This window comes from Poecilia mexicana, unplaced genomic scaffold (genome assembly GCF_051168715.1).
Source record: "Poecilia mexicana isolate PSO_F unplaced genomic scaffold, ASM5116871v1 scaffold_14, whole genome shotgun sequence".
Classification (NCBI taxonomy): domain Eukaryota; kingdom Metazoa; phylum Chordata; class Actinopteri; order Cyprinodontiformes; family Poeciliidae; genus Poecilia; species Poecilia mexicana.
The window spans coordinates 26,352,596-26,379,142 of NW_028263383.1; the positions used below are offsets into that span (position 1 = coordinate 26,352,596).

The window sequence follows — 26,547 nt, forward strand, 5'->3', positions numbered from 1 at the left end:
ACAATTATCTAGAGGACTGTGGATTACACCGTCTGTCTTCAGCCTCACGTCAACGCAGTTAAAGCCAGTAATCATAAAGGCCTTGGCGGATACAAAACCCCAGTTTGTTAATAAGAATAAGTTCCGGTTTTTATGGCAGCGGGAGTAGAATTGGCCATGAATCCGCCGCATATGACAGAGGAAAGGGCGGTTTTCACGCAGCTGAAGCCCGTGAGGATGTCGGGAGCGGACGGCGCTGAGGACACGTCCGTGTTTGAGGACGTCAAACCGCCGGTGAGAATCTCTGCCGACCCGCTGAACTCCAGTCTGGGCCTTTCTGGGTTTTTAATACCTTCTACTTATATTCTCAGGTCTTATAAACAGTCTGCGATGCTGTAAACTGGTTCAAGCTTCGATTCCTGTTGAATTACCTTTTGTTTAACGGGCTGCACAAAACGCAGCTTACCTGTAAAGGGCAGGTTAAAGTCCTAAGCTGACACCTGACAGGGTAGAAACGCACTAATAAACCTCAGCTATATGCAACACGAATTATATGACAATTACACTGTTTTAGAGATGCATAGAGTTCTTAAAAACTTTATTTGCAAAAATGTAGATAAAAAAAAAGCCATGCAAAACAACACATTTAAAACAACTCTCAGGAATCATAAAGGCCCTTTTATGATAAACAAGGTTTTTAGAAGTGTGATGATGTTAAATTCGTTTCAACTTAAATATTTTGCAAGCTGTACATAAAGATTGGTCAGAGAGAAGCTGTTTGCACACCTTCAGGCCTGGTTTCCTCAGGTTCTCCTCCCCAGAACAATCCCATCATCCAGGAGGAGGTTCGAGCTCATCCTGAGAGCAGCTTCAATGGAGCTACTGTTTTTGTCCCATCCTATAAAGTAACCTCATGCTTACAGTGTGACATGTGTTCCTGAACATTTCAGGAAGTAGCTCTTGGCTTATTGCTCACAACCCATCACAGTGAGATTCAGAAGCCCCTTCTGGCCTGCGTCGTAAACATGGACAGCCGGTGACAGCACAAACATGCAGCTGCATTAAAGTTACATGGCTTTACAAAGGCCCTGCTGATCGCAACACGGACAAACTGAAACCGAACCCCTTTTGTTGTGCTCCAGAGTTTGGTCACTTGCCATTGGTTTTTGGTAAACAGGTGCCCAGTCCGAACACCTAAGGCTAAAAAAACAAAACAAACAAAAAAAAACACTTCCCATGTGGGCAGCAGTAAACAACTGATGGTTGGCGTTTACGTTTTCAAAATGTAACATCCAGAGTGCATCTAATACCCGCGAGGGTGTGTAAATCCTCAATTTCATGTGATTTTTTTTTTTTTTTACTTCCATGCAACACGTTCAGGTCTTAAGTATCATCGACAGAATGACGTGGATGTTTTTTTTTTCTTTTCTTGTAAACAGGGAACATGAGAAGCTGAACGCTGTAGCTGTTTATAAAAAGCAAGAGAGCATTTCCTGTCTTTTTTTTTTTCCTGTCACCGATAACCCAACTACGCAAACATTTCATCTAAAACACTGAGTGTCTTTAGGCATGTGGTTGTGTTCTTTAGGAAAGCTCTCTCAGGCTATCTTTTTGCAGATTACTGTGGGACTCTATGGGAGCCATAAACATGGACCACTTTACAGCTCTGACCTGTTTGTGTGCTCATAGGATTCCATGAATCATAATGTTCTACAGCCGAATACCTGAACCTTAGTGGGCCAGTGCAGTATTTTTCCTGTTAATAATTGACTCAATTATCATAAGACATCATTTCGACTTGAAGGGTTCAGCGGGTTGTTGGCGCTACGTAGCAGGTTGCAGCAAATGGTGTCGTTTGTTACTTTTGGGGTCACTGCGGCGCGTTGCTTGGGGTGAAACAGCTTGGATACGCGTTTGTCTTTTCTTGTTTCGTCGCTAGAACCTACGACGCTTGAGCTTTATGCAAAAACATTACGTCAAGTACTCTGAAGTCTGGCTAGGTGAAATTGCAACCCCTCAGGCAAATTTTTGTAGGCGGCTGCTTTGAGGAGGTTTACCTTATGTGCTCTTTGTTCACCAGAGATTCATCCAGTTTGTTTCTCAAATTGGTCGCTTTCTGTAAGAGTTTAAAAAAAAAAAAAAAAAAGCTCTTCCTTCCTTTTGTTTTGCTCAATTGACTCAAACGATATAACAGAAAATTAATGGAGAGGGGGAGGAAAAAAAGAACGTCAAATCCCTCCTTTGTCTTGTTTTTCAAATTTCTTTTCTCCACTCTCAGACAGGTCTTTGTGTAATTGTGTCGGTGTTTTTTAAACAGCGCTTAAGTCGACTGTGTCGTGACAGCTGTATGTTGCTCAACCTGTCTGTGCAGCGCCCGCATCTCCGCCGTCCTCCCTGAGGCCAGAGAGAGCACGAGGCAGGCCGACCTCATGAGAAAGTCATAGCCATGATGAGACCCTCATGAGTCCAATTCCTGTCACAAACAGCACTTTGATTAACTGCCAGGGAGCTGTCTTCACAACTCCAATGAAATATTAAGCTCGTAGTCAGTCTTTTTGCACAAATATTTGTTATGTTTTGTTTAAATTCTTTATATATTTTATTTTAGTGTGCAGAGAGGCCTCAAATGATGGGAATTTCTGATAAAAGTGGCCATAATCCACAGTTGATTGATTTTTTTTTTGCTCATGCTGAGAAGCAAGGGGAATCATTAGCATGCTCCAAAGGAAACCCAACTCCTTCCTTTGTGTGGTCTCCCTCAATTACTGAAGCAAATATTTAGTTATGGCTAATTAGTGTCCAACATTAGTCACCAGCTTGTCATCAACCTCAACATCAGAATACCCTCAGATTCACATGCAAGCGCCAGCGGGACCAGCTGGGAGGATTGGAAAATACGGAATCAAAGACTTTAGGTTTTGTTCTGGTTCACCGCAACATGTCAAAGCTTGACACAGTTTTGCACCTGACATATATAATTCTTGCTAATTATTGACATCTTGAGTAACCTGTAAAGAAATATGAAGACAAACATAATTCCAGGTATGATTGAAATATGTCAGATTCTGTCATTTGCTTTAGCTTTGGAGAAGCAAAGAGGGAAGTAAAAATTCCAACAGTTTTGTCACACCGCTTTTTGGATTTAGACATAATGGGAGTTGAGGGATTTTGTTGGATATAAACCCATAAGTTGGCAGGTGTATTCGTCAGTATCACCGTAAACATATATTTTTACAGCTTTACCACTCTCTTAATGGGCTTAACCTGGAAAAAGAGACAAAGTCCAATATTTATGGCTTATTCTCCTTTCAATGACTAAAAAAAATGTTTTGAAAGTTTTTCAAGGTTATAAGTGCAACAGTAGCTTTGTCTTGTCTTGTAATTTTGTAGTGTGGCTTGAAATGAAAGAATAACTTGTAATACACACAACTCTTTACTAGTGTAAGTTTAAATCTCTTTCTCAAAGAAGCAGATGGCTTCTTTTAAAACATTTGAGTCATTAGAAGAATACAGAAAGTAAAAGAATAACAACCCACAATGTTCTGTTATTTACATAGATTCCTTTTTACCCTTGAAGCATTGTAAGTAAATTTCCCTGGGAGCACTCTTTGAAAGTTTAGAGAAATATTCGGCTACACCGGTTCTGTAAAGGTTTGCTTGGATTGGTAATAAATCCATTGTCTGAAGCTTGAGAACATCAGAGCATACATTCAAGCCAAACTCAAGAAATCAAGTCAAATTTATTTCGGAAGCATGTTTTAAATGTAAAGTAAACCAGACAAAATGATCAAATAAAACAATTTTGCATCAAATGAGGAAAAACCTGAGAATGAATTAATAAAAATGATTTCTTAAATTATACATCAAACCTTCTTTAAGGATCCTTGATTTGTTGCCACTTAATAGAGGGAAGTGTCAGAAATCTCTCAGTCCTTTGTCTTTTATGTGGGGCATTATAGCAAAAGATTTTCTTACTAGTGAAAGTAAATCTGTTGGGCTTGTCTAAGGCACTCTGCTACACTGCTGGATAGGATGTAAAAATAAAGAAAAACACAAAACTGGTAGTTTCTATGAGAACTTAAAAAAGTTGCACTTAAAATTTCCATGAGTTGTTGCTTCAAAAATTTGTGATATTCTTGTATCACCAACATAGAGAAGGACAGAATATAAAAAATGTACACAGATAAAATCAAAACTTTTCCTTTTCTGTTACTTCTGCTAATTTGCACACCAGCATTAGCTTTGCAGCTAAGCTAGTTGTCGAGAAAAAAAAAAGTGAAATGTTTTTGGTTTTATTTATTCATACATTTTTGGATTGTTTGTCTTATAAGCTAAAATCAAATAATTAGTTGCCTCTGCTTTGAATCAAGCAATTGCTAGCGTAGCACAGCTAGCTTCAACAAGAAGTTTAAAAGTGGAAAATTAAAAAGTCATGAACCATGGGCTTCAAAAAGTTGTCAGTTTTGTTCTTTGCATATTTAAAGATAATTTCACCATGTGGATAGTTACATTGTTTTCTTTACTTAGAAGTCAGAAACTGGATCTGAGAATGACGTCGTAGCCAGTTTAGTTAGTTGTACGTCGGAAAACGTGAAGGGTTGCTCAGTAAACACTACTTTTGACTTTGAACTCAGAAATTCAGACAAATATAATGGCTTTAATCTTGCCGAAAAACAATATCATCCTAACATAGATAAGGAACTACTGTGTTACTATCACTGACGTAGAACTTAAGTTTCCAAATTATCTGCACTCCACACTGGAAGACTTGTTCTAACACTTTTTCTATTTAAAGTACCACAAATCCACCATGTACAAATATTTTCATTATGTTAGTACAGGTCATTGATATGAAAAAGCCAGTAAAGATAAATTCAACATTTTTTTTTATATGTTTCTGCACAATAATATATAATGGCTGCCATTATTCGGAAGAAAGCAGCTTTTTTGTTTTTGTGTATGTGTGTGTGTGTGCGTGTGTGTATATATATATATATAAAAAAATAAAAAAATTCCCCTCTCACCCTCTGTGGGTGGTCTCTTTCATCCTCTGAGCTCGGGTCCTCTACCAGAGGCCTGGGAGCTTGAGGGTTCTGCGCAGTATCTTGGCTGTGCCTAGAACTGCACATTTCTGGACTGAGATGTCTGATGTTGTTCCTGGGATCTGTTTGAGCCACTGCTCCAGTTTGGGGGTGACTGCCCCGAGGGCCCCTATGACCACAGGCACCACTGTGGTCTTCACCTTCCAGGCCTTCTCCAGTTCCTCTCTGAGGCCCTGGTATTTCTCCAGTTTCTCATGCTCCTTTTTCCTGATGTTGTGGTCACTTGGTATTGCTACATCCACCACAACGGCTTTCCTCTGTTCTTTATCCACCACCACAATGTCCGGTTGGTTCGCCATTACCATCTTGTCTGTCTGGATCTGGAAGTCCCACAGGATCTTAGCTCGGTCATTCTCCACCACCTTTGGGGGTGTTCCCCACTTTGACCTCGGGGCTTCCAGTCCATATTCGGCACAGATGTTCCTGTACACTATGCCCGCCACTTGGTTATGTCGTTCCATGTATGCTTTCCCTGCCAGCATCTTGCACCCTGCTGTTATGTGCTGGACTGTCTCAGAGGCCTCCTTGCACAACCTACACCTTGGGTCTTGTCTGGTGTGGTAGATCTGAGCCTCTATTGCTCTGGTGTTTAGTGCCTGTTCCTGGGCGGCCAGGATGAGGGCCTCTGTGCTGTCCTTGAGTCCAGCTTTCTCCAGCCATTGGTAGGATTTCCTGATATCAGCCACTTCAGTTATTTGTCGGTGGTACATCCCATGTAGGGGCTTGTCTTCCCATGATGGTTCCTCCAGCACCTCGTCCTCTGTTCCCCATTGTCTGAGACATTCGCTGAGCACATCGTCCATTGAGGCTTTGTCCTTGATGTACTGTTTCATCCTGGACAGTGGCTCTCACACTCACTAGTCCTCTGCCTCCTTCCTTACGGCTTGTGTACAGTCTCAGGGTGCTGGATTTGGGGTGGAACCCCATTGGCCAGCTAATTATTCCGGCAGGGTATCTGATTACTGGTAAGGCATAGCTGTTTATTGCACGGATCTTGTTCTTGCCATTGAGCTGGCTTCTCAGGACTTGCCTTATTCGTTGGAGGTATTTGGCTGTGGCTCCTTTCCTTGTGACCTCATCGAGGTTGCCATTTGCTTGTGGTATTCCCAGGTACTTGTAGCTGTGCTCTATGTCTGCTATTGTTCCCTCTGGGAGTGAGACCCCTTCTGTGTGGGACTGAACCCTTTGAGGGATCCTTCTGGATCAGGATTGTGCGCAGGATTTGGCAGTTTCGAGTGCTTCAGGTATGGGCATCTGGCTGTACTTCTTAGGTACTGGTCTTTTCATTGCACCTCTTTGGAGCTCTATCTTAGCCTCTAACCGTCTTTTCCATGATGGATATTGGGTCTCATAGTTGCTCTTATAGCCAAGCATTTCAAGGATCACTGATGCTGAGTTGTATATCAGCTCATTGGTTTCTGTTATGGTGTTGGTAGGGATTGTTCTCAATGCTGCATTCACATCTTCAATGAGACTTTCTGATGGTACTTCACTCAGCCGTTGTAATTGGCGTCGGGGTTGCCTGGTGTTCATTCGGGCCACGATTCTCTCTCTCAGGTCAGTTGCTGTCTCGTTCAGCTTTGATAGTTCGTTCATTACTGGGGCTGCATACCCAGTCTCGGGGTGGGGAGTAGTTAACTCCCCCCTGACCTTATCTTTGGGCTCCTCCCTTTTGCCGTAGCATTTGTGTTGTACCTCGTCAATCTCAAGTTGTGATAGCAGTTGCCGTTTGCGGATGTTGGAACACTGAGCTACTAGTTGTTTGGCAGTCATTGTAGACTGTGGGTGTCGAAGTAACCATTCCACCCTCAGTCTTTGCATGTAAGCCCTCTGACTAGGGTTACTTGAGTAGTAGCATTCCAACAGATCCATGTTTTCGTCTCTCGCCCATTTCCGTCTTGTTCCAGTAGCCCATTTTTCATCAAGGTGCTCTGGTTCCCCAGCACCTGACGCAGACCTTGTTTGGCCGGGCGACGTCTGAGCCGGCATGTTATGCGTATCAATGTCTCTCATGTTATGAGGTAGGCTATATAGCTCCAAGGGTCTTGCCTAAGGACCCACACTGCATAGCTCAATTGCACAATTGCACTGTTGTAACTCGCCCCAGCCCGGATTCGAACCCCGGTCTCCCGGGTGGTAGACTGGTGTCTACCCACTGAGCTATACAGTCAGCTATATATATATATATATATATATATATATATATATATATATATATATATATATATATATATATATATATATATATTATTGAAAAGGCTGCAAAGATTGCGTTCATGATGACATTTACACGTTGCAGAAAAAAGTCCCAGTTAAAAGTCACGTTCAAATTACGCCTACCTAGTAGATTTGATGTTTACAGTCTTCTAAATGGATAATCATTATCCATTTTCTTCAAAACGTGGTGTTTTAACCTCCCGTATTAGAAGCTCTTTACGGTCAGATCAGTCTATTATTCTTACCAGGATTATGGGAAATAAGTGAAGGGAATGAAACTTCTTCCTAGATTCTTGTGTCATTATGTCACCTGTGAGTTTCCTGTAAGACTGACTGCAGACGACAGGATAAGTTACAGAGTAACTTTATGGAGCACAGATCAAGAGCACGTTGCCAGTCACGCCCACTGATTCCTGAAGATCAATACTTCAGATAACATCCAAAAGTACTCCAAGCGTTTTTTTGTTTTGTTTTTTTTTTGTTTTTTTTTGTTTTTTCATTATCCCGGATGCTTACCAGAAGTTTCTTTTGGTTCTGTCCTCCAAGGCCCCTCCGGCTGTGTGTTATCAGACTGAACAGCCCGGTTTTCCAAGCAACTTACTGCCAACAGACGTTCTCCATGCAGCCGAGGTTTAACATGGTTGTGGTTTGACTAATGATTTGACTTTCAGGACAACACATGCAGGTGATTTGAATATAAGTGAGAGCCTCTGCTGTGTGCGTTTTACAGCTCGTTGATATCCTCGCAGCAGTGGGAGAGGTGGAAGTCTATCATTTGTATTTTTTTCAGTCATCTAGGTAAATTTAATTTTTTTTTTCCTTTCCATTCTTACTTGGTTATAAGGTGTTTTCTGTAGATCTTGGTATCGTCATGATCATCTCAACCAAACTGCATGTGTTTGTGAAACTGTGTCTCCTTTTCCTCCTCCTCCTTTCCTCTCCCATAGAGAACTTCGGGACAGTCTCTGATGGATCTGACTGAGAGACTTTGAGACATGTTTTAAAAATGTGAAATCTTACTTTTATTTCCAAGAAACATAAACGTGAGTTGCCTCTAATCCCTTGGCACAGTATGTTCCTTCCACACGTTTCACTCGTGTGATTCATGATGTGTTCAGTAATCTGTGTCCGTCCTGCCCAGCCACGTCTCCCTCTGTCTCCAAACAGTCATATTCTTCTGTTTTCTTTTGGCTCGTCAAGAAAAACAGTTGCTTTAAGAGCTGCAAACAAAAGGTGAAATAAGTCTTGAAAGTCTGAACTTGTTATTATATATGGATTCCTTCAGTTTCCTCAAACAGTAACGACCACTGCTGGCGTAAAGGAAGGGGAACTTCATTATTTTGGTTTTCATTTAGAACAAAAACGGAAGAGACGCAATAAAGTATAGCTGAAATATTCAAAAATGAGTAAATATATGCAATGGTGGCAAAAAAAAGGGGAGGAGTGCTTTCTCGGTACTTGAATGCAATTCCCCAAATAACACAATTAAGAATATTAAATAGAAATAATTTAATAAATAGAAAACATAAAGACACAAATTATGAAAGGAAAAGGGATTAAATGTTATATTAATTATGACAAGAAAACATATTGGGATGAAACAAAAATATAAATGGTGCAACAAAAAAAAATAAGTTGAAGCAGAAATAATGAGAGATAAAAGTAAATCTATAATAAAATAAAAAATAATCATGGTCCAAAAATGAGTGTAAATAATACATTAAAAATAATAATACAATGCTACAATAAGCAGCACTGTACTATATGCTACATTCAGCATATAAATCTTACGGTTGTAGGTCAAAACAGTACTGTGATGATAAAATGTACCAGATGGAGGGGTTTGAGCGATCATCAAACGTTTCATGAATCATGATGGTTTATTGTTGCTCTGGTGTGTCATAGTGGTGGCAGAGCGATGTGCTAACACAGTGCTATCATGTTAGCACATGGCTGCATCCTGGAGCTGTTTAGAGAGGGAACAGGAGATGGAAGGATCGTCACGGGAACGGGTTGGTCACACAGAGCTTTATAGAGATTGGGAAAAGAACATAAATTCTCTTCAGTCTCTGTTAACTCTGTTCAGGCTTGTTTTTCTCTATGTAGTAAAATCATTTTTACTTTCTTTGAAAGCTAAACAGATTTCTCCTAATTTTCTTTCCTATCAGAAACCATAAAACAGTCTCAAAGGTTTGATTTTTAGCTCCAATGACCTCCACACAGTTTCTCCTCTGAACAGACCCGCTGGCTCCTGAGCAAATATATATATTTTTTCTTTTTCTGTTTTTTTACGACAATCCAAAGGCTAATAACCTTTTGCATTCCTGAAAGCCATAAAGCAGAAGTGGTGTGCAGACGCAGCCAGTCATTCTGCAGTTTGCTTTACCCGGGGGGTGTTTTTGGTAAATGGAGAGATTTTCAAACAATATCGGACGCATCCACCAACGGTAAGAAATCCACAACTTGATAAAGAAAAAAAGTTTTTTCTGCGGTTGGTTTTTCAGCAGAAAGCCTTAATGGAAACAGATGTTCTGTCTCCAACAGAGCAAATCTAAAACTTATGGAATGATTTTTCTGTTGAACTTGGAGCTAAATTCTGCAAAACCTCTTTAAGGACGGAAGTAAAGGTGGGTGGAAGTGGGAAACTCCCACTCCGTCCCATAAAGCAGCTGATAAGAGACTGTTGTTATCAGACTGAAAGATTCATAGCACGGCTGTTATGCATTTCTCTAATTATTAACTGACTCACCGCCCGAAAATATTCTCCACGTTTAACACATGAAACAATAGAGACACATTCTGAACTTTAGCTTAATGAATCGAAGACTTAAACCAAACAGCATGACCTCAGCTTGCAGCAGAGAAATCTGGAGAAGCTTATTAGCTTTGGGAAAAGTTATCAATCACCAACTAACCAAGACCGAGGTCACCTTAGGGTTACCGCTGCCAGCATCCACTGTAACAGAACCTGGTTCTGTCCAGTTCTGAGAAGGACACAAGCTCTCTCTTTTTGAAAGGAAACAAAGCGACTGTTTTTGTTTTCCACTTTTTTCCACTCAGAAAATACAGAAGTCTTTTCTTCTCAGCGGCTTTCTCAGATTGCACTGATCACACAGCGGAGGGAGTTCACCTGTGACTAATGATGGACATCTGACCTGGCCCTGCAGGGAAAAGGCTGCAGGATTCACGCATAGATGCATGTAAAAACAAGAAAACATGCAAATGGCAACGTGTGGAGAAGGGTTCAGGATGGGTGGGTTTCTTTATTTGAGATAGCTGCATTTGGGAAAACCAAGAACTGTCCATGATTTAGCAGCTTTTGGGGTAAATCTGACATTGTTGTGGAGGGATGCATCAGTTTGTTTCCAGTGTTTTATTTCTGCACTTAAGTTCAGTTAAGCTCTGGACTTTGACTGGGTCATTTGCAATACGTTGAGTGCTTTCTTTTCCAGCCATTTTTATGGCTGCTGTGGCATTGAGACTAATTGTTCTGTTGGTAAACTAGTCTGGACGTAGATTCAGCTGTCAAAAGGATTTTTTTCACATTTGACTTGGCAAATAGTTTGGACCCAAGACATCCAGGTCCTCTGGCTGCAGATCAAGCCCACATCATGACTTCTCCACCACTGTGCTTGACTGTTGTTCTTCATTTCATCTAACCAGTTTGACCCTTTTGCTGCATTCAGATGCAACTTTGCAAACCAAAAATCATGCAACCGTTTCGTTTGAGACAGAACCACTTGCAATCTTTTTAAACAAGTCAGTCAGACTTTGTCTGTTATTGTTTCCTGTCACAAACTTTTAACATGTAGTGTGCGACCCGAGGACTGAAGAGTCTAATGTTACCACCTTTGCAATCTCTGAATTGATACACCAACTGATTTTGGGGGGAATTTGCCATCCTGTTTATCCTGGGGAAAATTGGCAACTTTCTTAAATGTTTTCCACTGCAAATAGCTTTTCTTTTTGCAGAACGGCAGATTTATGTGGTTTACACATGACTTTCCAACCCCTCTCAGATTGACGGGTGGCATCTGTTGCTCCTCTGCTTCTTGCTGATTTCTCTCCACCCCGGTCCGTTATGCTCTTTCAGTTAGAATAAATGTAAATAGGACTTGGTAAAGATTATATTGTTTTTTTTATTTCCTGAAACTTTAGAGCGATGATCAATTGAAGTGTTTAATTTCCTTTAATGTCTCTTTAAAAAGATAAGTCCTCTGACAGCGTATTAGGGCTATTATTGTTAGAAATTTTCCCCTTTTGCCAAAAAATCTAATTTTCGACTTTTAAAGCTCAGAAACTCACAAGTTCCTCGCAAATCTTTGACAGCTGATTGCACACGTGTGTAGTGCAGATCATTTTCTTGACCCCCATCAGCGTCTCATTACCATCATTTCTCCAGATGGCTCTTGTGCAAATGAAAGACGAGTTCATCAAGTCCATTTTCCCTCTGATCAATTAAATGTTCTGCTTTTGCAGAACTGAAATATGTGAAGTAGTTACGTATCCAAGAACAACAGTTAGTTTGTGGTTTAAAGCTCTAATCTTCATATTTCTGATCATCAGGTTTCTGTCATCACTTTCAGTTTGTGCTGATGTCTCTGCTAGATTAGTTGCTCTCCTTTGTGCATAACACATATCACACATTTCTCTTGCTTATTTTAGCTCTCTGATGCTGTCCGTTTTGTGTCTCACTGGCGTGTTTTTCATGCTGATCCCAGTCGTCCTCCTCCCCTCGTGTCCGTCATCTTTTGTAAGGATCGGATTTGTCTGGCAGGTTTATTTTTACCCCTCAGTGTTTAGGTTTTGCACCATCTTTCTCATGCGTTCAGCCTTTGTTTTGGTTTGTCTGAGAGCTTTTTCTTTCTTCTTTTTTTTCACCGATTGTCTCCTTCATGCATCAACCCCCCGGCCACGCCCAGGGAGGGCTCTCACCCGTCTGAGTGTGCAGGTGTAACATGTGTGAACAGTCTGGACCTCTTAGAATCTGTGCATATTTTTACATTTTGTGTGCATGCGTGTGTGTGTGTGTGTGTGTGTGTGTGTGTGTGTGTGTGTGGGTGTGTGTGTGATCTGTGCTGCAAAGACTCTTTACTCAACAGCTCGTCCACCGCCTGCTTCATGGACTCTGAATGACACACACCAGTTAATTAGGAATGAAGATCAGATAATGGCTCCCAGTCAAACACAGGAAAATACCTGTCGTTTATTTTACTCAGCGCTGAGCATGTCCAGTCCTGCTGCGCAGAAAAATGCCTCTGTGTTCTCCACAGATCCTCCAGCTTTGAGGCTGAAAGAAGAGTTTCCAGAAATAGACAAAAGCAACATTTTGCAAAAGTTGTATAAAAAGCACAAACGTCAGTGTATTTCATGTGGTGGGCATTCTTCCACTAATGCATTACACTAATAGCAGAGCTAGTTTTTCATTTAGCGCTTCAGGAATTTTGCTTACTTTGAAAACATTTACAGCACTTAGCTGAATGAATTTTTTAGATAAATTCTAAAGCTCTAGTTTATTTGGCTGTTTTGTAAACTTCCCGTGGAATAATGTTTGACTTCTGTGTTAAATTTTAGTTGTTGACTTTTAGGAATCCAAGTAATTATACGTTTATATTAATGCTCTTATTTTGAAGTTCGCCCAGCATTTCTGTTTCTTCTCCTCATGTTCTTTCTTTTTCCGCAGTGACTTGATTTCAAACAAGAAACACAGGAACAAAATAAAACCGAGTGGAGGACATGATATAAACATAAAAATAATATAACATACGGGCTGTAATCATTCAAGGGTAAATATTGGAATAATATCCCAATAATATACTGAAGTTTGTGTTGGTAAGGTGACAAAATGTGGAAAGGTTCTTTGGTTTAGGTAACAGTAATGTTCCTTACTGTTTATAAGTCGTTTCATAAAGTGTATGATAATCTTTTTGGCACTTGTTGCAGACTGATTGCATCTTTGTTTTCTTATCTTTAAAGAAACTGAAACTTGTCAACTCCTGCCTTCCTGTGATTTTTTTTTTCCATTTTCCAAGGAAGCAGAGTGAACATGCTCAGGAAAATACTTGCAGATGCTCAAAGTCTTACATTTCTTACAGAACAGAACACTTACTGTTACAAAGCAATGATTTGAAAAGCTCAAAGTTTAACTTCTGCTATTTTCATTTCAGATTCAGCTAGAACTGGACAAGTACCTTCCCTTGGTCAACAGCCCCCTGCTGACCACCTCCACAGACATCGAAAAGAAGTACAGGCGAGAGAGCGCGTCCGTGGTCGATGAGTACTTCTCAGAGGACAAAACTCCCACCCCTTACAGCCTCAACATCAACCTCATCCTCCCCAGCACCACCCACCTCCGCACAGGCCTCTACAGGCCCAGTAACCCCAAAACGCTGACGCCACAGCAGATCAAGACAGAACCGGGCCTGGAGGTTCCCTGCTCCCTCCCTGCCACCACCCAGGCGCTGCCAGACTTCACCTCGGTCTTCAGCGTACCGCCGGTGGTCAACAACGTTTTCATCAAGCCGGATATGAGCTCCACCGGCGGGGTGACAGTGTCCACCGCAGCTCAGCAGCAGCAGCAGCCGCATTTAGACACAGAGCTGCAGATCGGGCCGCCGCCGCCGCAGCCACAGGTCTACCACATGCCCATCGCCAGCTCAGACCTCACCCTGCCACACAGCGGCGCGGCGGTGCAGGGCTCCGCCGGCGGCAGAACCATGCTGAACCTCGGTGCCGCCGCTTTGCCTGCAAACAACGGCGGCTACATGATGCACGCCGAGCACCAGCTGCAGCAGCAGCAGCAGCAGCAGCATCACGGCTACTACCAGGCGTCAACCCAGCCCACGGCGCCCCACAGCCTGCCGCCCTCACCGCCAAACTCACAGCCAGGCAGTCCGGACGGCCAGCCGGAGCTGCTCACCCTGGGGACGCAGCCGCCGCCTCTGTACCAGCAGCGCCTGGGGGGCCTGAAGGTGACGGGACTCTCTGCCCACGCACTTCTAATGACGCACGGCCAGGGCGTTCTGACGGGGCCCAAATACAACCGACGGAACAATCCAGAACTGGAGAAGAGGCGAATCCACTTCTGTGACTATCAAGGTGTGTGTGGGGGATAAACATAGACACAGCTGCATGGTTGTGAAGTAGAATATCATCCATGATTTTTTTTAAATTATTATTCTGGGCTCAGTTGGAAAAAAAAAAAAATATATTGTGTCAATTCCCTGCAAATAAGACATCACCCAGGTCAGTGTTGGATTGAAAACACCTGCTGTATTTGGCCAAGTTTTAATGCAACAATTAAAAGCAGATTCTGATGATTGAGGTGTAAAATAGAGTATAAGTCAGTGAGTAGAAGTGATTCTATTTACCATGGAAAGCAGAAAGCTTGCAAAAGATGATGCCTTTGTGTTGCATCTAACTTTTTACTAAGAGATTTTAACTTAAAAGTCTTAAGTTATTTACTAATTCATTTCATTTCTGTTTGAATTCTGGTCACAAAGCTGCTTCCAGGTCAAGTTCTCCAGTCAGCATCCTGCATGCAACCAGATTTAACAGCTTGATAAACAAATTGTTAGCAACAGCAAGTTTCAGCACAACCACTCCAACAAGTTTGTCCAATTTGCAGCCGGAGTTGCTGTTGTGTAAACAAACTGAAATCCAAAAGCAAAAGCGCACAAACACGCAAGATCGTTCAGGAAGGATTTTCCCATCGCCAGCATGCTATTAATAACGCAACAGAAAAAGGAAGCATGCACGCCAGCAGATTAGGGCTGATTTTAACTTGATATGAAAAGTTTCTGCACAATTTTTTGCAACACTATTAGGGGTCATATGGAACAATAAACTTGAAGTTTAAAATATACAGCACCTTGTTTAACCTCCAGAACAGGTTTTATCTTTTTGTTTTCTGGCTCTTCAGAAACTGTAAAAAAATTCAGTTTTGCTCCAAGATTTTAGTTTTTCTGAATGTGGATCTTACACTGTTTGATCTAAGCGGCTGTTGTAGTTCTTCAGGAATACTTGTTGTCGTGTGACGTTTGTTGAAGACGTCTCTGCCTCCTGCCTCGCTCATCAGCTTCTCCTTCGTTTCTTCACAGGTTGTACCAAAGTTTACACAAAGAGTTCCCATCTGAAGGCGCACCAAAGGACACACACAGGTGAGAAAACTCTTCCCAACCGGCAGAGTTAGACTCTGACATGGCAGGAAGTGGGTGCATTTGTTTGCCATCACTTCCTCATTTCCTGTCTGGTCACCGTCCGTTTATAGAGGAACCTTTCATTTGTTTATTTATTCATCCAGAGTTCCCACACAATCTGGAAAATGTTCTTTCCATCCTTACCTTCTTTCCTTCTCCATTTGTTTCATTTTATCCTTTCTTCTCATCTTCTTCCCTCCCTTCATTCCCTCTTCCCTCCATTTGTCCCTTCTTACTTTCCTTCTTTCCTTTTATACTTCCTAGCTCTTGTCTCCCTGTTCTGTCTCTTCATCACTCTTCTCGCTATGCTCCTTCCTGCTTTTTGTGTTTGCTATTCAAACTTTTTTTCTCTTTTTTTATCAGTCTGTTTTAGTTTTTCATGGTTAAAATATCTTTGATGATGATGATGATGATGATAATAATAATATTTTGTATTTACTCTCAAATACCAAAAACTGACCTAAAACCTAAAAAGAAGGAATGTGTAATGGTGATGAGAAATTTATATGAACACTGAAAGTCACTTTAAAAATGTTATAAGAATGATTTGAGTATCTTCTCCATAAAACAATATTTGATTGTATCTTGCTAATCATATCAGTGCAAATCCATGACTGATGGCTGCTGTCCACCGCCATCTTCTTTCCTCTCCAAAAGGTTTAGAATAAAATAACAGGTTTGGTTTGGATCCTTGTCTTTGTGCTCCCTCTGACCATTTTTACAATGAATTCAACTAAGTAAAAGTGAAGCTAGCAACTGTCTGATGTTTGACAAGCCCTACAGGAGCTAATGCATGTTTAGGTTTTCTTGACGTCCATCCTGGCGACTGGCCTGATTTCTAACGACGCGTCACGTGCTGAGGGTCAACAGCGAAAGGGACGTTTAAGGAGATGATAGGAAAACCTGCCGTAGTTTACAATTTGGAGATGGCAGCACTGACATTAAGACCACTTTTAAAAAAATCCAAGAACGTCTGGCTGCTTGGAAATGCCATGTAATACCAAGAAGCCTGGTTCTGGAGTGATTTATGGGCTCAGCGGTTGCAGATCACTGGATTTTCTGGTTTTATCAGTCACAAGATGTCTCTCAAAGCTGCAAAACAACTTGAAGATACGCTCCATGATAACGTTGTAGGACTCAACAATCTTGTTTTTTGCATTATGCGTCAACTTTAAGCATGCAATGTCAGCTTTTTGTAGACCTGCTTGTTCTTCTGTCCCAACTTTTTCATGTCTAATTGCAAAACGGCAAACACCCACTCAGTCATACTGGAGCTATTATCCTTCCGATGGAGCCACTTTAAGCTTATTTATTCAAATGTCGCATGTTTGTCACTTTGCCAGTTTCGATACGCCCTCAAACGATAATAGAGGTGAAAAACAAGAGCATAATTAAAATGAAAATGACATTCAGGCGATTTTAGCGTTTGTTTTTTTGTTTTCTTTTTGTTTTTTGTCCTCAGCATGTGTTCATGCTCATACTTGTCCGCTAAATTTCCCAAGAGAGAGAGAACAAAGAAGGGAGGGAGGAGATCAAAATGAAGAAAAGAGAATAAAAAAGAGGGAAGACGCGCGATTAAATGAAGACCAAACCAGTTCCTCCTGCTTTTCAGTTCCTTTTCAGCATAAGCAGAAGTAGGAAGGCAAAAGGGGCTTTGCCTGCAGAATGGGGGCAGGCTGGTTTCGACGTTTCCTTTTGGTAAGGCGAAACCTGCCGATTCCCAGCGGCCTCGGCTCAACCTGTGTTTTAGAGATTTACTCATGCGATTAAAAAGCTGCGCGGCTCCTTCAGCGCAGAGGTTTGAGCCCGCAGCGAATGTGACGAGCAAACAAAAACGGACCATAAACGGATAAGATGAGACTTTATGGATGTGAGCGGGGATGTTTGGCTGTTAAAGCAGCAGGACACGGCAGCACAGTGCAAACAGAATATATGTGATATAGTAATATGTAATGAGAATAGTAAACAAATAACATAGAAAAATATATAAAACGAATGACCACTGTGTAGATCAGGGTCTGTAGCATTTACAACCTAAATGAGACAATTTTAGAGCCGTAAAGGTTTGAACCTTTTGAAATAAAACAAGATGACGTACAGTTGAAATTGGGATGGGGAAATTTATTTAAAAAATTAATATTTTCAACTTGATGGCAAATGTTGTCACTGGTATTTTTAGTGTCGTTTTCTCATGGAGGAATAATATATTACATGGAAGAAAATGCTTAACCACTATTTACTAGTAGATTTATATTTTAAACAGTAGTTGATTCTTTATTGTTTAATGTCAGAGTTATTACAAACCATTGCTGAAGGTCCAAAGAGCCACTTGTGGCTCAGAAGCCGTATGCTGCAGAACCGTGGCATTAGATGATAACAGAAATTATAGCTCCAATTTTGGTCAAAATATATGAAAATTTACTGAAGATGCCTTTTCTCTAGCAGCGCTATTCCCATTTTTTTTTTCTTTTATCAAATCCTATAAAGTGATCTTAATCCACACTTGTCCAGGTGTTTTGGATTGGATCCAGCACCGGACCGTTTACTCCTCTGACCTGTGAATTATTCACACATAAAAAGGCTTCTAGACTAAAACTATCTATTACTAAAATTAATAAATAAAAACATAACTCATGTGTTTATGAATAATGTTGCTTTGTTGCCACAATCCAGTACAATGACATGTTGAATTAATATTCATGTACAGTAGACCCCTGGTATTTGCGCCCATGAATCTTATTACTTTTACTTCATCTCATGTATTTCAGCTCTGATTCATCGTTCTTCCCCACCCTTTCTTGTTGTTTCTACTTTTTATCTCCAGATGTTTTAACAATATTTTTCTGCTCTGAGTTTTCCATACCTGTTAATGTTTTGTGGTCAAATATCGATCGATTTCCTGATGAGATCAGCTCTAGTCTAAATGAGTTACCCGGAGTGTAAAACTTGTGTGATTTACGACGATGCTTTGCAATTTCTCTTGCCAACTAATTGCGAAGATCAGCAACTTTCACATCTGACGTGTCTTATAATCTGATTAGAAGATAATCTGATTCTTTTTATTGTTGCAGTGACCCATTGCAGCTCTTTTAGGTCTGTTTCAGATTCCTGGAAGAAAAAGTTTACTCTTCCTTCCAGAGTTGATTTTGTGAAGTTGTGCATGTGTACTTATATGGCCACAGTATTTAAATTTTCTTTCCCAAGTGCAATCTATTGTTATGTTTGCTTGAGATTCTACAAACAAACCAGGCTGCATCCCCTGCAGGTTACCAGCCTGTGGAGGGCAGGAGTAGATTGTCTTTGTTCGATATTTATCTTGTTTTAGCCGTCGAGTAGATAAAGGCTCGTTGCTAAGGTTCACACCTGATGTAAGACTACAGAGTGAAACTTCTTGATCTAGGCTTTTGTTAGATGCTGAAAATCATTTTTGTACTTTACTTGGAGACTTCAGTGTATTATCTTGGTCTGATTGAGATTAAAAACAGCGTTCAGCACTGACAGTTGCCTCATATTCAGTTACTGTATTGATGATAGTAAAGTGACCTGCATTAAAGATCCAGAAATCTGTCTGTTTTTTTTACATGTCTTTGCCTTTAGAATTGAATATCATTCCACATTATATCATGTTACAAAGCTAGCAACTGCTAACCAATCACAGGGAAGAAGCAGAATTCATGGTGGTGAATGCATGAAGTGGTGATCTTATCATTATGCCTGAAAGAACATTTCAGAGAACATTTTAAAAAATGTTTCTGCTAGAAATAACAAGAAAAGAAGTCAGTTGAGGTGATTCAGAGATCAGATCGGGATTCCTGCTGGACGTCTCCCTCAGGAGATTTTTCAAAGTTTTTTTTTTTTGTTTTTTTTACCCAGCATGCAACTGGTATGAAATATTTTTGCCTTTCTCCACTCTGTAAGTAATAAAACAGTCCAGGTTTAAAAACACTTTGTTTTTAGAGCTTTCATTTTGACAGAGTCATAGTTAATAATTACACTAGCAGCCATTTCACCCATGAGTAAGAGTTAGAATGCTAATAATGTCCACTGTCAAGCATCGGATTCAACAGTAAAAGTCTGTTTCTGTGGAAGTGAATCACCATCTACACCTTTACCAGAGAAATTGGCCCCTCCCAGGAGCTCCGAGAAGGGGGGGGGGGGGGGTTAAGGGTCAACCTTGGCCATGACTGCCTCATCTCTTCACTTTGACTTTAAGTTGTGTGTCGATACCTAAAGAATGCAATCAGCCCTATTGGGTAACCCTCCAGCCCTCTTCACAAACACTAACCAAGCTGATAAAACTTGAGTTTATGGGCGTCCTGAAGAGCCTGAAAGTGTTTGCTCTTTGACTCCGTAAAAAAAAAAAAAAAAAAAAAAAAAAACAGGCAGAGACGTTGTAAAAATAAATGATTATACTTCATTCGTATTACACCAGACAGTGTATAGTCTTGCACGGTTTGAACCACAGAGGCAAAAAGCTGAGAGCCTCTAATCTTAAATTCAGCTACGGATGAACTGAAAAGCTGACGAAGTGCAAGGAATGGTGAAAGTTTCCCAATAGAAACATTGAAAATAATTATTTCTAAAGCTAAATAAAACTTCTGTACTTAAATTGGTAATTTGCAGGAAAAATACCTAAAACATAAACTGCAATTTTTAGTTAATAGTGCACAGCAAAAAGTATTTCTCACTTATTAATATGGCTCTTATTAAAGAGCCGCAAATAATCATAAACTCAAACTACAAGAAATTTATTTGATTTTGTTTTTTAAAGAAAAGATTATTGTTTCTAATCCAAGTGCTTTCAACTATTTTGGTTTAAAAAGAAGAGAGAAAAGAGAGAGAGCCAGGATCTCACTGATGGGAATTCACCTGACATATAAGAAGGAGGAAGCTGAGGTATTCGTTCCCTTTTAAGATGTGAGACTTGAAGTTTCTCAGAGAGTAAATGTGTATCTTCCGTATAAAATCCCCGTCAGGCTGAATAAAAGCCTCTCTTTGTTCGCATTGATTGATGCACCCTCGCCGCTCGCCGTGTGTTTTGTTGTGATTGAGTGGGTGAGACTGTGCGTTCATCCATCATGGCTTATGATGTGGTCGGAGTTCGTGAACCCATTAACACACACGTAAGCAATACTGTAGTTTGACCGTTTTTCTAATCGGCCACCTGATCAAACAGCTGCTGGCTTCCATTTACCAACACCTGCAAAGGCTTTTTAGAGCTCATTCGCTTCATCTTATTGCCTTTTTATTTTTTATTTTAGCTTGATGCAGTTTTCAACTTTGAAATATCGTATAAATTGTATTAATAAACTGCAGGATTTTTCTTGGGATCGAAGACGAATGCTGGCAGGTGTAGATGGATGACTTTTCACCTGCCCTATTGCCAGCTTGTCGAGGAACATATAGCAGTCAAGTATGTTTGTTCTGCGCTCCTATGTGTCGTATTTCACCGGCTCTCAGGGATAATAGTCTTAGAGAGCCGACTGTGCTTCTTTTGACCTCAACGGCGCAGCGAAAGAGCAAAACCAAACACACCTGTGGCATTGAGGGGCCTGAGCTTTTCATATTTGTACTTATAACTCCTCTTACATACACCAGGAGTCACGATGTTCTCCATATAAGGAGACCTTTGTGCCGTTCGAGAGTTTCGGTGATGTATTTTAGGGGATTTTGGGAAAGGACCAACATTATTGGTAAAACATGATTACACCAAAATTCTTTAAAACCTTCTTTTGTTTTCCTCTCCGCCCACTGTTTGCTCTTTGGACTCATAATGGCTGTCACTACGTGACTGATGGAGGCCATCTAATCAGAGCTAACAGTGCCCATGCTAATAACGAGAACATAACGACCCACCAGACAAAACAGAGTCAACTCTTCACATTTTTTGATAGAATAGCAAAAGCCTGTTGTTGTAGAAACATTTAAAATGTTTTGCCTTCAGTAAACTTTTGGGGGTTTGGTCATTTTAACTCTGTTCCCTCTGATTTATTTCCAGACATTATATTGCACCTCAGCTATGAACTATGGCATATTTTCCTCTCTGTCATGTACATACCAGCTTTTTTTTCTTCTTCTTCTCTTTGTTGATTATTAGCTCAGGTGTTTGGCTTCGGCACGTCGCGGCAGCGCAGAAATGTCAGCCTTTGGGTGGGGTGGGATAACTGTCGAGTTACATTTAACTCGGCTTGTTTTTCCGCTCTGCTTTGAACCCATTTCTCACAGGTTCTTTGTCATCATACCTTCTTATCCATATTGGCCCTTTTATTGTAGAACCAGTGGAACGTGTCTTGTTTCATAGAATCAACATTACAGATACAAAAAGATGTTGCAACAGTCGGATAAATATTGTTTCAAATGATCTCTGTGCTGCACGCGACACATGATTTTTTTTTATTTTTAATTTTTTTCTTAAACATTAAGAACCTGTTTGCGGGATATTTGTGTTTTATTATTTGCTGGATATTTGACCATCTCTAGTGAAATTGCAGAGTTTGTGAATTTTAAACATGCTGAGGTTAATGTTAGCCTGCTTTATATTTAAACCCAGTTTGGATGTTGTTGTCGTCATTTCTGGAAAGCCCAGTTCAGACCAAACTTCATTGGGATTTGTGGCCAAATTGACAGGAAGTATTTTGATAAGAGTCGAGCTAAAACCATCAAGATGAAAATGTTACAGGTGTGTTGCATAAATTATTCAATCTCACCTCACATAGATGAATAGGTGGAATTTAGGCTCTACTTCAGGAAGGTGATCTCAAACACAAATCAATTTTTTTTGTTTGTTTGTTTTTTTAATGAACAAAAACATTTTAAAATTGTGGATTGGTTTCCCAAAAAACCCAAACCCAAATGACAAATCTTTCAAATACAAACTACTTTGATATCCAAGCTTAGATGTTTTTTTTTTTTTTGGACAAACAATAAAGTATACTGCAGTTTTCCAGCATTAACAGTGTGTTTTACTCTGCTAATTGCATTAAAACTATGGATTTAATGTAAATAAATATTGGTTTTCTAAATATTATTTCACTTATTCAAATACTTACATGAACAAGTGCTTTTTCTGTAGTGATAAAATATGTAAGTGTAAATAAAGGAGTGACTATAACTTTACCCTTTAAAAACAAAGGTAAACTGTACTTGACTAAAACACACATTCATTTTCAAGAAAAGTAAACTTAAACTTAAAGGCAACATTTATTTGACTCATGTTTGTGTTATTTTTTTATAAAGAAAGTAAACTTTACTGTTCATGTTGCTTTCTGAAAATCACATTAAGATACTTCAGCTGCATCTTAATGTGATCTGATATTTGATTATCAAACATCTCAGATTGTGAATATATTGATATAACCTAAAGGCACGTTGCATGTTATTGCTTACATCCTGAAATGTGCATGCGAACAACTCTGGAGGGCAAAAAGACTATTTTTTTACTTGCCGTCCACAGCCATGCTGTGGAGAACAATTCTGTCAACCAAGTGAAGCCTGGTGATGTTGGTGTGATTCATTTAGTGCAGTGTGCCACAGCAAAGGGACATTGACACAGTAAAAACATTAAATAACATTAAATAAATAAACACTCATATTTTTCTTTTTTCTCGCTTTCTGGGTTGGCTTTATGCAACACGCAGGCCCGCAGAATGGTCAGTTATGGACATGGTTTAGTGCACACACTAACTAGTGGTTGGTATTTACGTTTGTTATTGTGCAACAAGCTGGCACATCTGCAACAGATTGTTGCTAGAAGTCTTGGTAGTGACATCAAGACTGTCATTTTTTGCCTGACTATTGGATGCTTCAATACCTGCTTGTGTAAATGTATGAACTTTGGTGTATTTGCAGGTCTATCACTGGTCTGCATGAGGTATCATCATGGTGTCGAAGCATCCTGCAGTGTGCTGATGACAATGCCTTCTCCTTTTTTCACTTCCAGGCGAGAAACCGTACCGCTGCACGTGGGAGAACTGCGACTGGCGCTTTGCCCGATCGGACGAACTCACCCGGCACTACCGGAAGCACACCGGCGCCAAACCCTTCAAGTGCGTGGCCTGCAGCCGCTGCTTCTCCCGCTCGGACCACCTGGCTCTGCACATGAAACGCCACCAGAACTAGAACCCAGCTGCCTGTGGGTCCAAACCAAAACAGTCACATAAGGAGAGCAGTGCCCACACATCCCAGCCACCTGTCTGGACTCTGGTACCTCTCAACTCAAACACTCCAAAGAAAACCTAGGGGTGCACTAAAGGACCTGATTTTAACATACAGGTTAATCACTTTGTAGATAGATCTTTACTGAAGATCGCTTCCAGGTTTCAAGAATGGACTAAAAAAACTCCTGATTATCTTGGAGAACTTTTTTTTTCCCCTACAAAATGACTGTTTTCATCTTCCAGCTCTCTGAGGTATGAACTTTCAACGAGACATGTCCTGCCTGTGTACATACTTGTGCATATGTCTGTGTGTGTGTATGTGTGTGTGTGTGTGTGTGTGTGTGTGTGTGTGCGTTTTTGAGAATACAGCGAATGTATTGAGCATTATACTTGATAACTTTTCTTTTTCACTGAACGCGATCCTCAGTAATATTCTGTGTTTTATGACTTCCTTGTGATAAAAATAAAATCCTCCAGCTGAGGGCCTGAATGAGGAAAGGAGGCAAAAAAAAAAAAAGAACCAGCAGATGAGATGACGCAGACCTCCATGGAGGGGTTAATCTTAAGCTTGTTAGGCCTGTTCCAGCTCAGGTAATACCTGTCGAACCCAGTGTTTGTATCCTTCATCCCTGTTGCCATGGCGACCATAATATCGCCAGATTTTTTGTCCCAATGTTTTTTTTTTTTCTTTTTTGCGTTGCAGTCTATTTATTTTTGTTTGTTTTGCTTTAGTTCTCCCCATATTTGTTTAACGCTTTAGCTCTGAAAAGACAGACGCGGGTGGGCAGAGCTTTTATGTAATCAGGTTTGTCCTCCTGATCGTTTTAATGCATCACATGGCAGGAAAATGACTCTCAGGCAGGTTAGCATTCACCGCATTGTGTAAGTGGCTCGTTGATGGGGCCTGTGTGGCGTTAGGGCAGTCAGTCTTGCAACGAATCTGAAGATGCCTCTGACTGAAGACTGGTGCTGTGTGATGGCCTCATGACTGTCATTACAGCTCAATATCAAGGCAGCAGAGACAGTTTTCCACCGTAAGACGTCCTGGATGACATTTTGGCAAGCACTGCTAATCCACTTAATTTGCTTTTGCCACACCTCTTTAAATCTCCGTCTGGTTGTTTGGTTAGAATTCAACCAGAGAGACGTTGGACTTAATCCTTGTCCGTTACACTGCTAAACCACAAGATTTTAAGTATTTTTGGCCTAATTTTTAATGCAAATATCTTAGAATACTTTAAATAAGGCAAAACTAACTTACAAGTAACTTTTCAGCAAGATATAGGCTTGTTTTAAGTCCTTAGTTTCTTAATATTGATGAGAAAGTGATCACTCCGCTGGTAGATTATTACACTTATAACATTTTTCCCTTGTTTTAAGTGAAATAATCTGACTTGAGAACCAGTACTTTTGATCAATGTTAAGGAATTATTGACTCAAAACAAGATTTATATCTTGCTGAAAGTTATTTGTAAGCTCTGTCTTATTTCAAGTGTAGTAAAATATTTCAAATTAAAATACCTTCTAATAGTTTGTGTATGTAGTTGAGATCATTGTAACTTCTTCCTTCTCCCTCTAATTTACGTTCTATACCTAAAAGATTAAAACTTTTGCTCCTTGGCTTCTGATCTTAACCCAAATAAATTAGTGACTCAAAACCTGAGTAGTTCTGGAGAAAAGAGAGAAAAGTTTGCTATTGACCTGACTGACCCCAATGAAAGACTTCACTCCATGGAGGCTGGCTGTCTGATTAGATGATTTAAGTGAAAACCTTCCTGTTATTTCAACAGTATGATTGTTCTACTTTTACTTTTTTTTTTCTTATTTTGTCACCAAGGAAGAAAGTTCTCCTGTCTCTCTCAAAGAGGGAGCGCTGACCAAACCCCACTGTGTACATAACTGCAGTCTTAAACGAAGTCTCTGTAAATATTTGTTTTATTTACTATTATAATATTAATATTTTTTGTTTCCTTTTTTTAACTAATGGGATTTTAGATTGGTTGTTTGTGAGAGTTTGTTTAATTTTGTTTTGATACCTAATGTGTGTAAGAGAATTATCAAATTGTTGATGTACAAATTAAAAAGAACAATGGTTTGTTTGTTTGTTTGTTTGTTTGTTTTTCTGGTTGCGCAGCAGCGATGTTGCAATGGAACAATAAAAGATATTTGAAGCTATTTTAAATTCTTCATGTTGCTTATTTTGAACTGTGTTCAAATGTTGGTTGGTGGAGTAAAGTAAAAACAACAAAAAAACAACCTAAGATGTCCTCCGTGCTTCATGCACACACTCATACCTAAGGGCAGTTTAGTGAGACTAGCTAAGGGATGCGGTGGGGATGAGAAGTCTGGTTTTGTGTACTTTGAACCATTTCTGTATTGACTTAGCGACACATTCTGAATCATTAGAAATCTAAAACTTCCATCGATGATCCCTTTCTGTTTTTGTTTTTTTTTTTAATAATTGCATTTTTATTTTACTTTCCACATCGTGTCAACCACGTCGTCTTCCCGGGAAGATGTAAGTTTGATTCTGAGTTAATTATTCCTTTGTGTCAACTCCTCTGCTCCATTCCGGCTCTTCAAGTCACACAGAGTTTTTTGCAACTTGCGTGATATGAAAGTTGATGCCGCTAGCAAAGTGGCGGTGCAAGACACAAAGGTGCATGATGTTCTGACGGAACAATTAAATACAAAGAGTAATTCAGTGCATGAAGATCCAAATGTACTCTGTCATTAGGTTTGTGCCAAGATGATTTCAGGCTGGAGCCTCAGAGACCAGACATCCAGGTATTTTGGAATGTGTTCCTAACACAGTGGAAAACATATATTTACACACACAGAATAAAAAGATAGAAACAGATTTTTTTTCTCACTGTCTGAAGTTAAATCAGACCA

The 26,547-nt window shown here is 40.2% G+C and overlaps 1 protein-coding gene across 1 annotated transcript; it reads left to right on the forward strand.

The window, feature by feature from the left end:
- On the forward strand, positions 1-25,827 carry klf5l (Kruppel like factor 5 like). The gene is made up of 4 exons (XM_015012404.2): positions 1-273; positions 13,466-14,396; positions 15,398-15,457; positions 23,436-25,827. The coding sequence occupies exons 1-4, from the start codon at positions 133-135 to the stop codon at positions 23,612-23,614; spliced, it is 1,311 nt and encodes a 436-aa protein (XP_014867890.2). The 5' UTR covers positions 1-132; the 3' UTR covers positions 23,615-25,827.
- Positions 25,828-26,547: the final 720 nt, after the last annotated feature.

Bases quoted from the DNA above. Each gene is read 5' to 3' on its own strand.
- klf5l (XM_015012404.2), top strand. From the start codon at position 133: ATGGCAGCGGGAGTAGAATTGGCCATGAATCCGCCGCATATGACAGAG. The intron at 14,397-15,397 runs GTGTGTGTGGGG...GTTTCTTCACAG, and splicing joins CCACTTCTGTGACTATCAAG to GTTGTACCAAAGTTTACACA. The intron at 15,458-23,435 runs GTGAGAAAACTC...TTTCACTTCCAG, and splicing joins GCACCAAAGGACACACACAG to GCGAGAAACCGTACCGCTGC.